This window comes from Anabrus simplex, chromosome 1 (genome assembly GCF_040414725.1).
Source record: "Anabrus simplex isolate iqAnaSimp1 chromosome 1, ASM4041472v1, whole genome shotgun sequence".
Classification (NCBI taxonomy): domain Eukaryota; kingdom Metazoa; phylum Arthropoda; class Insecta; order Orthoptera; family Tettigoniidae; genus Anabrus; species Anabrus simplex.
The window spans coordinates 1,081,125,301-1,081,143,978 of record NC_090265.1 but is presented as its reverse complement, the minus strand read 5'-3'; the positions used below and the strand labels follow the sequence as shown (position 1 = coordinate 1,081,143,978).

At 42.3% G+C, this 18,678-nt stretch overlaps 1 protein-coding gene across 1 annotated transcript in view; it reads right to left on the bottom strand.

Annotated features, from left to right (window-relative positions):
- Window positions 1-13,449, bottom strand: part of LOC136876237 (steroidogenic acute regulatory protein, mitochondrial) — a 56,707-nt gene extending 43,258 nt beyond the window's left edge. The window contains exon 1 of the mRNA XM_067150019.2: window positions 13,356-13,449. Within this exon, the coding sequence (XP_067006120.2) occupies window positions 13,356-13,373 (18 nt within the window). The 5' untranslated portion in view covers window positions 13,374-13,449. The remainder of the gene's footprint in view (window positions 1-13,355) is intronic.
- Between the last annotated feature and the right edge of the window lie 5,229 nt (window positions 13,450-18,678).

The following is an 18,678-nucleotide window of genomic DNA, read 5'->3' as shown; positions in this document are numbered from 1 at the left end:
TTATTCGTCTATTAATGTCATTCCACGCCATCTCTCCGCTGACAGCTGGAAATATGCCACATAGTGGAGCATCTCATCCCCTTACTTCCAAATCTTCCCAGTCCGAAGTGTGCAACATTTTTATAACACTGTTCCTTTGTCGGAAATTACCCAGAACAAACCGTACTGCTGTCCTTTGGATCTTTTCCAGTTCTCGCGTCAAGTGGTCCTAGTGTGGTCTTGCCAGATATTTACTTGCCTTCTCCTTTACATCCTTACTACAACCCCTAATTACTCTAATAACCATGTGAAGAGATCTGTAATCTTTCTTAACAACCTCGATAATTTGATTACCCCAATGAAGATCATTCCTTATATTAACACCTAGGTACTTACAATGTTCCTCACGAGGTACTATCACCCCATCAACACAGTAATTAAAATTGATAAGATTTTTCCTCTTGGTGAAACTTACAACCTGACATTTCATCCCGTTTACCATCATACCATTGTCGGCTGTCTGTCGCACAACATTGTCCATGTCTCTCTGCAGTCGCTCACAATCCCGCAACTCATTTACTACTCTCTACAGTATAACATCATCCGTAAATAGCCTAACTGTGATTACAGTTCTTTTCTCTTATCATTGATATATAAGAAAATATAAAAGTCTATTAATACTGCCCTGTGGGACATTACAGGATCAGATATCACTTAACCTACTCTAATTCTCTGAGTTCTATTTTCTAAAGATATAGCCACCCATTCAGTCACTGTTTTGTCTAGTCCAACAACCCTCATTTTCGCCAGTAATTTACCATGATCTACCCTATCAAAAGCCACGGATAGGTCAATAGTGAAACAGTCCATTTGGTCTTTTGAATCTAAAATATCTGCTATATTTTGGTGGAATCCTACAAGTTGAGCTTCACTGGAATAACACTTCATAAACCCGAACTGTCTTCTATAAATCTGGTTTGGTATCGCTCCTTCATGTGAACAGTTATCTACTAAATATTTCAGGTATGGCACTATATCCTAACCCATAGCCTTTAATGCACCACCAGAAATCTTATCAATCCCAGCTACCTTCTAGCTTTCAACTTTGTCTTTGTTACCGTAGTTAAATTTCAATACTTTGTTAGTTTTAGCCACCTCCTTTTCCTGGACATTGCCCTTGTAACTAACTACCTTTGTTCATTAATGATCCCTGAAATGTCCTTCCTGGAACCTCTTCTGCCTTAAAGTATCCATACATATCCTTCTATTGCTCCCTAAAACTCATACGGCTGCAAATTATGCTTGCCACCATGTTATACTTAGCTGACTTTATCACTAAATTTCCTGGTAAGTTCCTCCAATCACTCCTTGCTCCGGCAATCACTTCTAACTTTATTTATTTCTGATCTGCACCTCCTGGTACATTTTTATTTACCAATTTCCAAGTAGTCCTGGTATGGGTCCCATACACTAGAAAAGTCTCTGAAGTGCTCCAACGAGGTAATTACTTTATAAAAGCCAGTGGAAGTCATATCAGTTCTGTGAAGCTCACTTCAACAAACACAACACTACTAGGCTCTTCCGCGGCCTGCTAGCTTTGTTGTTTGGGGCAAGCGTCATACTCGCTCTACTCACTACACGCCCCCTACTCCAGAAACCAATTCTTCTCTCTATATAAAATAACATGTCCTGACTGACTGACTTATTCATTATTGCCGAGCCAAAACTACTGGGCATAAAGTAATGCAATTTTGAGGATACAGTGTAGATGCTCACGAAGGGAGGATTTTTGGATATTCCATCGCTAAAGGGGTGAAAAGTGGGTGAATTTTTAAAATGAGTATATCTATATCTAAAAAACTTAGCAGTTTAAAGACTTGAAGACTTTAAAGGTCAAGTAACACGTGCTTTTCTTTTCGGAAAATACACTTAAGGGGGGGGGGGGGGTAAAATAAGTGAAATGGTGTTGAATCCTTTTCATGAGGATGCATATATATCTGAAAACTTAACACCATAATTGGTATTTGAAATCTCCTTCAAAAATAAAGACACACGTATTTTTTGTTTTCGGGAAATTCATTTGGGGAGGGGGGATGTGTAAAGGACTGAATGTGTTGAATCCTTTATCGGCGATACTTATACCTCAAAAACTGAATATGTTACAGACATGTAAATTGGTAATTGGAATCTCCTTTAAAGAAGCACGTATATTTTTGTTTTCAGGAAATCCACTTAATGGGGTGAAGAGAATTGAAAAAGTGGATATTTTCTTAAAATGGGATATCTACAGTATATCTCAAACACTTAACATGTACCAGACGTGAACAATAGTATTTGGAATCTCCTTTAAAAATAAAGTAACACGTATTTTTTTCGGTATATCCATCTAAGGGCCGGGGGTGGGGGGGAGTGAAAAGTACTGGAAAGGGGGTTGAATCCTTTAATGGGGATATTTATATCTCAAAAAATGAATATGTTACACACGTGAAAATTGGTATTTGGAATTTCCTTTTTAAAAAAGACACGTATTTTTGTTTTCGGAAAATCCACTTAAGGGGGAGGGATGAAAAGGACTGAAAATAGGGATTTAATCCTTTAATGTGGATACTTATATCTCAAAAACTAAATATATTACAGACGTGAAAATTGGTATTTGGAATCTCCATTAAAAATAAAGGAACATGTATTTTTTGTTTTCGGTAAATCCTCTTAGGTCGGGGAAGGGGAGTGGAAGAAGGTCTGACATAGGGGTTAAATTTTTTTAAATGAGGATACTTATACCTCAAAAAATGAAGATTTCAGACGTGGAAACAGGTATTTGGAATCTCCTTCAAAAATAAAGAAAAATTTTATTTTTTTTCGACTTAAGACAGGTCTGTTTCTCACATGTATATTTGTACGTCGCAAGTTCCAGAGATAGCTCTACCAGTAGCCTGGTCATCTTAGCCCCAAAAGACAATACCAAAATTTTGGTTTACAGAGAGATTCGGGGGGTAAATGAAACTCAATTTTTCGGTGAGTTTTTTTTTTTTTTTTACTTCAGGGATTTTTAGATAATGTCCTAGTGCAGTACCGAGGAACGATTACTTTTATCAAATTATGAAATCCGCGCGAGCGAAGCCGCTGGTAACATAGTTATAAGTAAAATAATTTTGTCTGCATACTTCAAACTCTTGCCTCATACTTCGTATATTTCTCGGATTAGTTATACAAATTGAAAAACAGGTTCGGTTCAATTTATGTTTATGTGCACTAGGAGGATATATACTAGCTGATGTACCCGTGCTCCGCTACGGGATTCTCAGAAAGACTGACCTCGTGGCTTTCCTAACTGAAGTCAACATAGGTCATTACAAAAATGTCAGTAGGAAATTAGCGATTAAAAGCAATGCTATCATATAAAATACTCGATCAAATGAAAAACCGCACATGTTCTCACTTTTAACGAACAGTACTACGGTGCCGATCTAACAGTCCAAAGTTCCAGAGCTGGAATGATCAGTCCGCAGATAGTCACGAACACTTCTCTGCCATTATTCCGTTAAATACGCACACTGCTCATTACAAGCAGTGCCTCAGAGTAGGGATTGAATAACTCGAATGCTATGATGAACCAATGTGTTACGTACCAGTAGTATCAGGAAATAAATGAACCAGAGGAATGGCATGCTAAAGAAGAAAGTTATCTAACTCCCCAGCTAGTTCCCGCCAATATTCAGTCAGGCTGTTACACTCGGTACGACCGGCCGAGTTGGCCGTGTGGTTAGGGACGCGTAGTTGTAAGCTTGCATCCGGGAGATAGTTCATTCGAACCCCACTGTCGGCAGCCCTGAAGATGGTATTCCATGGTTTCCCATTTTCACACCAGGAAAATACTGGGGCTGTACCTTAATTAAGGACAAGGCCGCTTCTTTCACACTCCTAGCTATTTCCTAACCCATCGTCATCATAAGACCTCTCTGTGTCAGTGCAATGTAAGGCAAATTAAAAAAAGTATTCGGTACGCAGCAGTAATGCTATCTATCGGAGATGAGTGGCAACAGAAGACACAAAGCACATCACAACAAACAATGGTCAACGTAATGTTATTGTTGATCAATTTTATGAGCTTTCTATATTTTAGGCCTTCACATTTAGTTTTCTGTCGACTCTGTGATATTAGGGCGTCTTATAAAATTGTTTATAGCGTGAACTGTAGTTCTTTATTCTCCGAATTTACATACCAATTTTCATTAAATCCTTTTTACCCATTTTCTCGCGACTCGGTGCTGATATGGACTTAAAACAAAAATCCAAATTCACGAATATCTCTGTGATCATAGGCGGTACGGTAACAATGTATCCACCGGGCGAGTTGGCCGTGCTCGTAGAGGCGCGCGGCTGTGAGCTTGCATCTGGGAGATAGTAGGTTCGAGTCCCACTATCGGCAGCCCTGAAGATGGTTTTCCGTGGTTTCCCATTTTCACACCAGGCAAATGCTGGAGCTGTACCTTAATTAAGGCCACGGCCGCTTCCTTCCAACTCCGAGCCCTTTCCTATCCCATCGTCGCCATAAGACCTATCTGTGTCGGTGCGACGTAAAGCCCCTAGCAAAAAAAAATGTATCCTTCCCCTAAACTACCATTTCAATCAGCGTGAATAAAATTACTTATAGTCTAGATTATAGCGACTTATTCCCCAAATTTGCATACCGATTTTCATTAAGATAGGACCACTAAAAACATAAACATTTGAGAATTAAATTTTAGGCCTACCCCATAACTACCATTTTTCTCAGCGTGAATACAGTTATTTATGACCTAGGTTGTAACAACTTATTTCCATATTTTTCCTGCCGATTTTCGTTAACATACGACCACTAATATCATAAATATTTGAGAATTAAATTTTAGGCCTTCCCCTAAACTACCATTTCACTCAGCGTGAATAAAATTTTTTATAGCCTAGATTGTAGCGACTTATTTCCAGACTTTGCATACCAATTTTCATTAAATTCTCTTCAGCCGTTTTCTCGTGATGCGTGTACAGACAGACAGACAGACAGACAGACAGACAGACAGACAGACAGACATGACGGAAAATTAAAAAGTACATTTTCTTGTTACTGTGGATACGACTGACACATAAATACCGCCCTGTTTAAATTCTGAGCAATGTACAGACAAAACTTTTATTTTATATATATATATATATATTTAATTTGTTTATTATAGAGTATCCTTGGCTTTATGGTGAGCGTTGAGGCCTTCGGTTCAGACAGCTAGGGTTCGATTCCCGGCCGCGTCGGAGATTTTAATAATGATTTATTAATTCTTCTGGCTTGGGATTGAGTGTCTGTTTACAATCTCCTCTTCATATACATTTTTTTGCTATTTGTTTACGTCGCACCGACACAGATAGGTCTTATGGCGACGATAGGACAGAATAAATCTATATAGACCTTCGAGCATGGGTTTTATTTTTTGATGACAAATATGTTGTCTGAAGTTCTCATTCCTTTCCTAAACCCGGACTGATAAAGCAAGAGTAGGCTGCACAGTAATCCTCCGCCCATTTTTTGCTAATATCCCATTATAAATCTTGCTGAGTGTGTCCAGTAGGGTAATGCCTGTATAATTTAATTTCTATTAGATCTCCCTCCCTTTTGAATATGGGACATATTACTCCTTCTTGTCAAAGTCTTGGGGTTTCCCTACCTTAAAAAATTTAATATTTTTGTTATAATTCCCAGCATATGACTATTGTTACCTAATCTTCCCAAAATTCATAAATTACCTGTATTCCACTACTAGCACCTGGGATTTCCCTCTTTCCTGTTTTCAATGGATTTTCCTTTTACTTTACCGTACAGTTATATAATTTGAATTATTCACAATACTATCAATTTGAGCCTGCTCGAATGGGCTCAATAGTCCTTGCGCATATTAGTGGTGGATTGTCAGACTCCGGATCCCAAAATTGCGGTCGAAATCTGTCAGAGATGGTGCCGAAACGGCGTCAATTAGAAATTCCTGCACATGGTAGAGGTCATATTTTCATTTTTCTTCTTGTCTATTTTGCCTTCTCCGAATTTCTTGGGGTCGACAGGTCGTATGGATGAGGCTCAGTTAATACGTTCGGATGCCCTTCCAGAAGCCAACCCTGTGTGGATGGATGTGTTTACTATGGTGTGTTCCTCTCACTAAACCGGGGTAATATAATGAGCTGTGTGATTACGCGCTACAAGACAGCAGGAATCGTGCGTGCGTGCGGATCATCTCGTGATATATAAGAAAGTATTATTAGTTTTATACAAATAACAGTGCCTGCAAGAATGTTACATAGAGATTGATGGGCGTTTATTGGTTCATGAAGCACAAATCTACAAGAAATGGAAATATGGGAGATCCAAATTCAATCGTCTATAATTTTTTGTAGATATATTCAAGCATTTTCATTTTTCAGCTGCTACCGGGCTCGATAGCTGCAGTCGCTTAAGTGCGGTCAGTATCCAGTAATCGGGAGATAGTGGGTTCGAGCCCCACTGTCGGCAGCCCTGAAGATGGTTTTCCGTGGTTTCCCATTTTCACACCAGGTAAATGCCGGGGCTGTACCTTAATTAAGGCCACGGCCGCTTCCTTCCACTTCCTAGGCCTTTCCTATCCCATCGTCGCCATAAGACCTATCTGTGTCGGTGCGACGTAAAACAAATTTTTAAAAATCAGCTGCTACAGTTTTGGCTAAGTTTGCTTCTTGCTTCTTGACTGTCTTGCAGCGCGGTCTTCAGTGCGTTCTTGCCGGTTGCTATGTGAAGTGCACAGTATTTTCAGTAAGAAATACAGTGGTTTTATGTAGCATAGGGATCGTAACGAAATGTGTTTTCAGTGTGATATTGTTCATTTCTTTTACATTTTGAGGAAAAGAACATTATACTTATTCTCGGAACAGAACAATGCCTAAATTAGCGCATTTGATATGCAGTAACAAGGAACGGGTTAACCGTCATTTTAATACAAACATAAAAGTTAACTGGGTGTGAAAAACTATCATTTCCCACCCTGAACGTACCAAAACCCATGCTCGAAGGTCTATATATATTTATTCAGTTCTTTGAAATGAAGCGTATTTTTGAAACACCGCGTCTGATCTTGCTGTTTTCTCCATTGAGAAAGATATGTTAAAAGCCGTGAAAATAAACTCACATTCAGTCTCTTGTGGTGTCGACATTGAAGAATTGGAGATGATGCCTTAAAACTTAAAAAGTGAACGTTTTATTGTATTAATAGTCATATTAAAATGATATGAAATGAATTATATTATAACTACAATATAACAATTATATTACACTAGCTGTAGTACCCGTCGTGACGGAACAAGCACATAGAATGTGCGAAGTTATCTAACTCCCCAGCTACTTTCCGCCAATATTCAGGCAGGTTGCTTTATTCGGGGCGCAGCAGTAATCCCATCTATCGGAGATGAGTGGCAGCAGAAATTACATCACAACAGTGGTCAATGTGTGTTAATGTTGACCAGCTTTGTGAGCATTCGATATTGTAGGCTTTCACATTTAGTTTCCTTCCGACTCTTGGATATTAGAGCATCTACTGTAATGTAAAGTCAGTCCTTCCTTTAATGACTCTCTGTTGTTTCAAGCGATCGTTCCTTTACGACTTTCTCATTTTTTTATAGTCATCTTCACGATGTTCCTTGTCGATAAGGACCGATGATCATGCGGTTTTACTACTTAAAGAAATGACAAAAAAATCGCCAGTTGACACGATTAAACACTATTTCCATGTTAAAAATACTCGGCAACAAAAGTCTAAATTCATGAATTCTGTTATCATAGTCGGTATAATTTTTCTTATGTAATACTTTTCGACAGGGTTATGTAGACCAAAGGTATCGACGAAATGTCACTGTAATATTTGTCCCAAATGGAACATAATAATTTCTTTTACACCAATAAATTGAAAAATCTGCGGTAAATTAAGAAATGCCGTCAATATCAGAGAAATATCTAGAGAAATATGTATACGTACTTACGGGTCGTAGACAGGACTCCTTTATATTGTATTCCGCTGCTCGTGCCGTCTTTTGTTTCTTTCTTGAGGTCCAGGGCTTGCACCGACGAATGGGAGTGCTATGTCTGTGAATTGTCATTATCTTTGTCCATATGACTAGCGCGGGCAGTTCAAACAGCAAAATAGCATGATCCCTGGATCAATAAATATATCATTTAATGAATGTTTTAGGGCTCAAAACGAATGAGCAACATGAATGAAACGACACCTAATTAATTCAAACAACTTCAGTGAGCAAAGACATCACACACGAAAATGTTAGACAAATAAAACACATACGGAAGTGCTGCGACGTAGCAGAAAAAATAGTTCTAAGGTAGTAAGTAAAATATTTCGTACTATTTCTTAATTTACCGCAGATTTTACACTTTATTTTGGTAAAATGAATTATTATATTCCATTTGGAACAAATATTAAAGTGACATTTCCTCGATACCTTTCGTCTACATAACCTTTCAATAGTACCAATAACATAGGTATTTAAAAAATTACATTTTAGGCACCTTCCCCTAAACTGCCATTTATCCAGCGTGAATAAAAATTATTTATAGCCTATACTGTAGTACCTTATTCCCAGACTTTACATACCGGTACTGATTTTCATTAAATTCTGTGCATCCATTTCCTCGTGGTTCGGCGTTGATATGGACTAGGCAGCAAAAATAAAAATTCATGAATATCTCTGTTATTATAACCAGTACGGTATATATATACCAGGTGGCTCACGAACGCCGTACTTTCTACTTATAAATGTCCCGCATGCATAAGTGATGAGTAGGGTGTCTGCCAACTGATTTTCACAGGCGTACTACTGCCAGCGGGCAGTTTACGTCAAAATATGAATAGATAAGAACTAGATTGTCGCTCGCAGCATGTTACTCAGCGCTACTGGTCAAATGCGCCCCTTGCATTAGTAAACCTCGTTTTCCAACCGCATATTTCTAGGCTGGTGTATGGCACAGCCGCACTGTATTTGCTGTCTGCATATCGACAATGGCTAGTGTGTTCAGCAGCGACGAATGCACAGACATTATGTTAATCTGCACAACCCGGTCGAAATGCAGCCGAAGCTCCAAACAGACGTATGCCTTCTACACAAGTATTTCACCGAACAGTATCGTTTTTGTTTCATACAAGCAACTCTTTTATCGAGTGGAATGTCTACACATGTATAAATTAACCAGTTATTACATTTCCTTTTCTGCATCCTTGGCGTGTTTACAAACAGTAGCGACGATTAGGGGTGCGGCTACAACGGACAGAGGCCCCCCCCCCAACACTTTTTGGAGTAAACATTACATTCTTTTCCACTTTAATCAGCTGGAACTAGGAATTATTAAAAAAAAAGCTATTTGTACAAGCCTTGTTGTTTTATCTGCTAATTCTTTCCTTTATTTTTTAATTATTAACATAATTATTGGCGGAAATACGCACAAAATGCCCTTCGTCGCGGCTAAACGATTTGTATAGCGCTACGGCAGGTAGTGGAGACTTTGCATGTGCTGTGAAGAAGGGTAGTAGGGGTACATATTTTTTTTGACAAGGTCGTGGACACTGAGTTATACACTGACTGACAGAGCAAATGCAACACCAAGAAGGAGTGGTTCGAAAGGGATGAAAGTTGGGGGAAAAACAGAGACGGCACGGACGAATAATTGATGTTTATTTCAAACCGATATGCAGGTTACACAATGCGCACGGCATCGACTCAGTAGGATGTAGGACCACCGCGAGCGGCGATGCACGCAGAAACACGTCGAGGTGCAGAGTCAATAAGAGTGCGGATGGTGTCCTGAGGGATGGTTCTCCATTCTCTGTCAACCATTTGCCACAGTTGGTCGTCCGTACGAGGCTGGGGCAGAGTTTGCAAACGGCGTCCAATGAGATCCCACACGTGTTCGATTGGTGAGAGATCCGGAGAGTACGCTGGCCACGGAAGCATCTGTAAACCTCGTAGAGCCTGTTGGGAGATGCGAGCAGTGTGTGGGCGGGCATTATCATGCTGAAACAGAGCATTGGGCAGCCCCTGAAAGTACGGGAGTGCCACCGGCCGCAGCACATGCTGCACGTAGCGGTGGGCATTTAACGTGCCTTGAATACGCACTAGAGGTGACGTGGAATCATACGCAATAGCGCCCCAAACTATGATGCCGCGTTTCTAGCAGTAGGGCGCTCCACAGTTACTGCCGGATTTGACCTTTCTCCACGCCGACGCCACACTCGTCTGCGGTGACTATCACTGACAGAACAGAAGCGTGACTCATCGGAGAACACGACGTTCCGCCATTCCCTCATCCAAGTCGCTCTAGCCCGGCACCATGCCAGGCGTGCACGTCTATGCTGTGGAGTCAATGGTAGTCTTCGGAGCGGACGCCGGGAGTGCAGGCCTCCTTCAACCAATCGACGGGAAATTGTTCTGGTCGATATTGGAACAGCCAGGGTGTCTTGCACATGCTGAAGAATGGCGGTTGACGTGGCGTGCGGGGCTGCCACCGCTTGGCGGCGGATGCGCCGATCCTCGCGTGCTGACGTCACTTGGGCTGCGCCTGGACCCCTCGCACGTGCTACATGTCCCTGCGCCAACCATCTTCGCCACAGGCGCTGCACCGTGGACACATCCCTATGGGTATCGGCTGCGATTTGACGAAGCGACCAACCTGCCCTTCTCAGCCCGATCACCATACCCCTCGTAAAGTCGTCTGTCTGCTGGAAATGCCTCCGTTGATGGCGGCCTGGCATTCTTAGCTATACACGTGTCCTGTGGCACACGACAACACGTTCTACAATGACTGTCGGCTGAGAAATCACGGTACGAAGTGGGCCATTCGCCAACGCCGTGTTCCATTTATCGTTCGCTACGTGCGCAGCACAGCGGCGCATTTCACATCATGAGCATACCTCAGTGACGTCAGTCTACCCTGCAATTGGCATAAAGTTCTGACCACTCCTTCTTGGTGTTGCATTTGCTCTGTCAGTCAGTGTAATTCACCCGCTTACCGCGTGCAAACATCAGTCTGGCACTCTCTTTTAGTGCCAATTAGTTTCTTAGTGTGTTTTAAATTACTAAATGATTTTAATTGCATAGTCATGCCGTAGTTCTATTTAATTGTGCCGGGCGAGCTGGCCGTGTGGTTAGGGGCGCGCAAATGTGAGCTTGCACCCGGGAGATAGTGGTTTCGAATCCCACTGTCGGCAGCCCTGAAGATGGATTTCCGGTCTCCCATTTTCACACCAGGCAAGTGCTGGGACTGTACCTTAATTAAGGCCACGGCCTCTTCCTTTCCACGCGCAGCCCTTTCCTGTTCCATCGTTGCCATAAGTCCTATCTGTGTCGCTGCGAAGTAAAGTCAATTGTAAAAAAAATATTTAATTTGAAATTTCAATGGGAGATAATACCGACTTTACTTTCACCGGACTAAATTCTTTCGTTTGTGTTATGTAATTTATTATGTAAATGTAATTAACCTGCACCGTGGTTTATTTGTAATACTTTTTTGGGATTGTGATTAAATGCTTTATACTAAAATTTTCTCCAGGTCTCACAAACAAACTACGGGGCAGGTTAAATATATTTACTTAATAAATAACATAACACAAAACAAGTAATTTCTTTCTTCTTAATCTGCTTGCCCTCCAGGGTTGGTTTTTTCCCTCGGACTCAGCGAGGGATCCCACCTCTACCGACTCAAGGGCAGTGTCCTGGAGCGTGAGACATTGAGTCGGGGGATACAACTGGGAGAATGACCAGTACCTCGCCCAGGCGGCCTCACCTGCTACGCTGAACAGGGGCCTTGGTGTGGGATGGGAAGATTGGAAGGGATAGACAAGGAAGAGGGAAGGAAGTGGCCGTGGCCTTAAGTTAGGTACCGTCCCGGCATTTGCCTGGAGGAGAAGTGGGACACCACGGAAAACCACTTTCAGGATGGCTGAGGTGGGAATCGAACCCACCTCTACTCAGTGGACCTCCCGAGGCTGAGTGGACTCCGTTCCAGCCCTCGTACCACTTTTCAAATTTCGTGGCAGAGCCGGGAATCGAACCCGGTCCTCCGCGGGTTGCAGCTAATCACACTAACCACTACACCACAGAGGTGGATACAAATAATTTAGCCCATTGAAAGGAACGTTGGTGTTATCTCCCGTTGCAATTACAATTACAATTGAATTGATTATACAAGACCTGTAACGCTGAGTAACATGCTGCGAGCGACAGGCTGATTCTTATCTCTTCATATTCTGATGTAACCTACCCGCTGGCAGTAGTGCGCCTGTGAAAATCAGTTGGTTAGATACCCCATTCAGCCTTTGTGTATGCGGGACATTTGTTTTTTTTTTTTTGCTAGGGGCTTTACGTCGCACCGACACAGATAGGTCTTATGGCGACGATGGGACAGGAAAGGCCTAGGAGTTGGAAGGAAGCGGCCGTGGCCTTAATTAAGGTACAGCCCCAGCATTTGCCTGGTGTGAAAATGGGAAACCACGGAAAACCATTTTCAGGGCTGCCGATAGTGGGATTCGAACCTACTATCTCCCGGATGCAAGCTCACAGCCGCGCGCCTCTACACCCACGGCCAACTCGCCCGGTTGGGACATTTGTAAGTAGAAAGTACGGCGTTCTTGAGCCACCTGGTATATGTAGGCTATAAGACATAAATGACCAGAAATGTAATTCTATGTAACTTTAGTTATGTAGTATTTATGAATAGGACCACGAATAACATAAGTATTTGAGAATTAAATTGCAGGACTTCCCCTAAACTACCATTTCACTCAGCATTATTAAAAAAAAATTATATCCTGGATTGCAGTGCCTCATTCCCCGACTTTACATACCGATTTTCATTTAATTCTCTTCAGCTATTTTCTCGTGATGCCCGTACATACATACATACATACATACATGCACACATATAGAGACAGGCAGTCAGACAGAGATGACTGAAAATTTTAAAGTACATTTCCTTCATTCTGTGGATACGACCGATATAAAATTACCATTCTGAGCAATGTACAGGCAAAACTTTTATTTTATATATAGATATTAATTACAATATTGAAGTTATATTAAATTCATTCTAATATGATTTGCGTAGAAATTGCTATAACTTAACAATGTGCATGCCTTCGACTTGAACTCACGCTTCACCACCGAAGCAGCTGTTCGTCATGACGTCTGCCATGTTTGTTTATATTTTTCACTTGTCATATTGTATAGTTGGTTTTGAATGGACACTCAGAACAATCGATTGATCTATCGATAGTTGACATTCGATGCTGTATGTCTGCCATGCCCCCATATGCATAGTTTCTTACCTCATTTAACAGTCCCATCTCCCGTTCTTAGCTTGTTCGCTATCGTTCCCAAGGACAGGTCGGACGGTCGGTCGTCAGTCCACGTCACATGGCGTGGTGGGGCCTGCATGCTTTTTTAATCAGTCCGAGTTGTGGCTTAGTAACATGGAGGTCAAGGATATGTTACGCGCTAGAGATAATGTCGATGTAGTGGAGCTAGATGGAGCTCCGATGCTACTTGGAACTACAGTGATTTAGAACACGACTGGTAAGCTGTCAAGTTTGGAAGTACTGAGGAATACTATAGGCAAGCTCTGCGGCACATCCCACGTTATATTCCGGGTCAGTTTAGTGGACGTGGTGTATTAAGATGTTCAGTGGCGTATGCTGGGATCAAGTCGTGGGCTACCACCAGACTTAGGTTTTTGACGGTTGATTTAGTGAACGTCAAGCCTTAAGCATTTGAGCTGCAGCCAATAGCCAATGGAGAAGCCAGCTTTGTTGTCAAGGCTGCTTCACAAGCTACTGCGCTGGCCTCTGCTACTGTCAATACTCAACACCTGATCAGTAGTGATGGTAGCCTAAGGTTTAGCAAATTTGAAATCCGGCTCTGTGGCTAAATGGATAGAATGCTTGCCTTTGGTCCGATGTCCCCGGTTCAATTCTCAGAATCAACCTCCTTGTACTGTTAATTCCCCTGGCTTGGAGACTGGGTGTTTATGATGTCTTCGCCATTCATTTTATCCTCATTAGGTCACCATCAAGCCTATACAGATGTCATGCACCATTATTATTATTATTATTATTATTATTATTATTATTATTATTATTATTATTATTAAATACAAATTTTGAATTTTACAGCGGTCGTATCAACCGTTCACTGGCTTATTGACTTCCTCGACAGATCAGTGGTGGTGTCCGACCCATGATCACGATTCCAACCAAAAAAAAGGAAACACTAAACCTGAAAGATTGCATTTCATTTTAGCTGATCTACCTATAACTGGGTTCCGTGGTCCAATCCCGGTCACTCCATGTGAGATTTGTGCTGGGCAAAGGGGAGGCGGGACAGGTTTTTCTCCGGGTACTCCGGTTTTCCCTGTCATTTTTAATTCCAGCAACACTCTCCAGTATTATTTCATTTCATCTGCCAGTCATTAATCATTGCCGTAGAGGAGTGCGACAGGCTTCGGCAGCCGGCACAATTCCTATCCTCGCCGCAAGTTGGGGGCTTCATTCATTGCATCCCTTACCCGATCACTGACCGGAAAACAGGTTGTAGGTTTTCATTTTCAGATCTACCTATAAAAAGAAAACTATATTACTCCTATAACAGCAGTCCTGCAATGTCTTCCTACGAGGATGTAGAAGTAAACGGGAGTGAAATACCAGCACATTTCTATCTGTATAATTAAGTCAGAAGTGTGAGGTGAGGAAGTATCAGGGGCGTATTCTCCTTGAATGCAAGGCATTCATTGCATGCGTTATGATAACACAAAGAACTGTCTGATTTACGATTTTAGGTTGTTTCAGGTCAAATATTAACGATTTCATCTCTCAGTTCAAAAGGTCCGCGCAACTGTACTAGTTCCGTTGCTTGATTACGTGTGGTGCTGGTGTAGTCTCGCCGTCTACTCCACTCTCGGAAGAAAGAGACAGCAAATGCAGGAGTTAACGACGTAAGGCATTCAATCTTAAAATTGCATTCAGTGGCAGACGTAGTTCTAAAACCCTCCGAACGATGTCGCTGCAATTGAAACTTGGTCAGAATTTGTCACCCCATACCCGTGCTACCCTCTGCCATCTGTTAGCAACTTGGAGAAAGTCGACATGTTTACAGCGAACGGGACACACAGATTACCCCCTAGCGAGAACCCAACGTGACGAAACTGACCAATGCCACTGGGGTGACTTACCTCCAGTGCTTAAGTTGTGGCTAACTAGTGAGTTAATTCATTGTGTGTTTTGCTGATTAGTGAGTTCATTCTGTGTGTGCTGTTCCTGTGCTATTCGTCGTTTTATTATATTTTGCGTAATGTGGTATTAACGATGGATGAGTCTAAAACGGATATAATTGTAAATCAGTTTGAAAAGCCATTTACTGGCCGTTCGTTTGATGAAAAGATGCAAATAGTTAAAGCCGCGAGACCTCTACCTTCCCTCGTAAATTTCTTCTTCTTCTTCTTCTTAATCTGCTTACCCTCCAGGGTTGGCTTTTCCCTCGGACTCAGCGAGGGATCCCTCCACTACCGCCTCAAGGGCAGTGTCCTGGAGCTTCAGACTCTGGGTCGGGGGATACAACTGGGGAGGATGACCAGTACCTCGCCCAGGCTGCCTCACCTGCTATGCTGAACAGGGGCCTTGCAGGGGATGGGAAGATTGGAAGGGATAGACAAGGAAGAGGGAAGGAAGCGGCCGTGACCTGAAGTTAGGTACCATCCCGGCATTTGCCTGGAGGAGAAGTGGGAAACCACGGAAAATCACTTCGAGGATGGCTGAGGTGGGAATCGAACCCACCTCTACTCAGTTGACCTCCCGAGGCTGAGCGGACCCCGTTCCAGCCCTCGTACCACTTTTCAAATTTCGTGGCAGAGCCGGGAAGCGAACCCGGGCCTCCGGGGGTGGCAGCTAATTACATTAACTACTACACCACAGAGGCGGACCCTCGTAAATTTAAAAAGAGAAAACAAGAATTGTGTACGCACGTTCAATCCAGAAACTTACAGTAAAACTGTTTGGCTCGAGTTCACCTACATGTAATTAGGGTGAGTAGAATTGAAATTTACTTAATACATTGTGTTAACTGCATGGTTACTAGTTGCATGCCTCAGTGGAGATTCCAGGATACGCCACTGGGAAGTATATACGATGAGGAACACATGGTTGTTAGCAGTGGCGATCTGACGAAACGAAGCCTAGCACAGCTATCCCCACGGTTCCCGCACCCAACGGACATACAGCAGCAAGCTGCGTGAGGAGGGTCGAAGGGAGAATGATGCAGAGCCAAGGCTGCAAGATCAGTCTCCGATGCCTTGCTCTCAGAAATATGTGCTACGTTTTCTCTCTTTGTTTTCAAGTTTTGTATATGAAACAATATATTAGATCCTTACATTATAATGCGCTTTAGATTTCCAACGTTCTCATTTGAGGTTTTGCCGGGCGAGTTGGCCGTGCGATTAAGAGCGCACAGCTGTGAGCTCGCATCCGAGAGATAGTGGGTTCGAACTCCACTGTCGGCAGCTCTGAAGATGGTTTTCCGTGGTTTCCCATTTTCATACCAGGCAAATGCTGGGGCTGTACCTTAATTAAAGCCACGGCCGCTTCCTTCCCATTCCTAGTCCTTCCCTGTCCCATCGTCGCCATAAGACCTATCTGTGTCGGTGCGACGAAAAGCAACTAGCATTTGAGGTTTGGGCTTCGCCGATGGCCTTGGTAGCCCTCAGTACACGCCACTGAAGATGTTCCTGTTCCGATTTTGGGTTAGTCTAATGCAGATGTAAGGTTCTCTGTCTCCACAGGACTGCGAGTAGTTTTTCTGGACTCAGCTCAGATCCCGACAGTGGGGACAGGGTGCAGCAAGCTATTTGCTGTTTTCTTTGAAGCTAAGGAAAATGTTTAAACTTTGTTTGAATGTAGCGTCGAATTTACGTACAAAAGCTACAATAGGTGTGTGGGGATGTGTTTGTTCTGATAGTAGATACGGGTACAGTATTTGTGTATTTGTAGTGAGTGAAGGAAGCTCTCATCGTGTCCTCGTTAGTTGTTATAATACAAAGCACTATGAATATTCTAACTAACAAAATGTTATAAGGGCCGATGACCTTTGATGTTAGGCCCCTTAAAACAACAAGCAAGCAAGCAAAATATTATAAAATAATTACAATACAATATTTACATATATTCCATTAATTCTTAAACTTTTGTGTATTTCCTAGAGAGTTAAATTTACGGAGTCAGAAATATCTCCTCATCTATCATTACTACAGTACTAGCTATTTCTCTGCTTTCTCCTTCCTTAGACTTACTTTCCCACATTCCTTTGATAATACAGTGTTCTAAAGAACGTCTGCATATTCTAACTTAGTGCGCTTTTCATTTTTCTGTGTGCGTACATTATACTGTACATTATAAGGGAATTCACCGAGCGAGTTGGCCATGCGGTTAGAGTCGCGCAACTGTGAGCTTGCATTCGGGAGATAATGGGCTCGAACCTCACTGTCCGCAGCCCTGTAGTTAGATTTCAGTGCTTTCCCATTTTCACATCAGGCAAATGCTGGCTGGGGCTGTGACTTAATTAAGGCCACGACCGCTTTTTCCCACTCCTATTCCTTTCCTATCCCATCGTCGTCATAAGACTTTTTTTAAATTTACTTTAGGTCGCACTGACACACATACGTCTTTTTTTAAATTTGCTTCACGTCGCACCGACACACATAGGTCTTATGGCGACGATGGGATAGGAAAGACCTAGGAGTGGGAAGGAAGCGGCCGTGGCCGTAATTAAGGTACACCCCAGCACCATAAGACGTAAAACAGGCTGTAAAGAAAAAAACAAGCGAATTCACAAAGACAAGCAATAAAAGCCAGCTGTGAAGAAGCAACAGAAACGCAACAAAAGCACGAAATTGGTAATGCGGGTTTTTGAACACAAAATTATCGTTCAATGTGTGCTAGATCAGTACCATGTACCCTGAGGTATAATTTAACACAACGAGATATACTTGTTTTGAGTCAGAATATCACTCTCTTGGATAGCAGCTTCAGTCAGTTGCTAAACATTAGCAGGAGGATTAGGACGGTGGGCAATTGCTCTCGTCAGCTCATGTCCGCCGAATATGTCGGCCACTCCAGTCACTGCATGCTATGCGTCTCAAGGAACTGATTGACCACTTTGCCTCGATAGGCACGAGCATTATCATCCTCTCGCCCTTGGTGGCAGCAAATACTATAATTACGGTTTGAAGTATGTTGTCTCTGTGAACCAGAAGATTCACGTTACCCTGGATAGGAATTTGAAGCCTTCGTCGACCAAACATGATTCCACCCCAAGACATAACGGAACCCCTTTGCTGCTGTTGGCGCTCCAGGATGAAGGGCTCGTTCGATCTCTCACCGGATCGTCTCCAGACTGTAACGTTGTTGTTGTTGTTGTTGTATGCGTGCAAGATTATAATGATTTCCTCAGAAAAGTTGATGCCCCCTCACACGAGCTGCCCTATGGTGTAGTTTAAGAGGACTTAAAAAATGTATTTATTGATTGATCAGAATTTGTGCTATATAGATCAGAGTGTAAAGAATACTTAATAATCACACACACATAAAAAAAAGAAAAAGAAGAAGT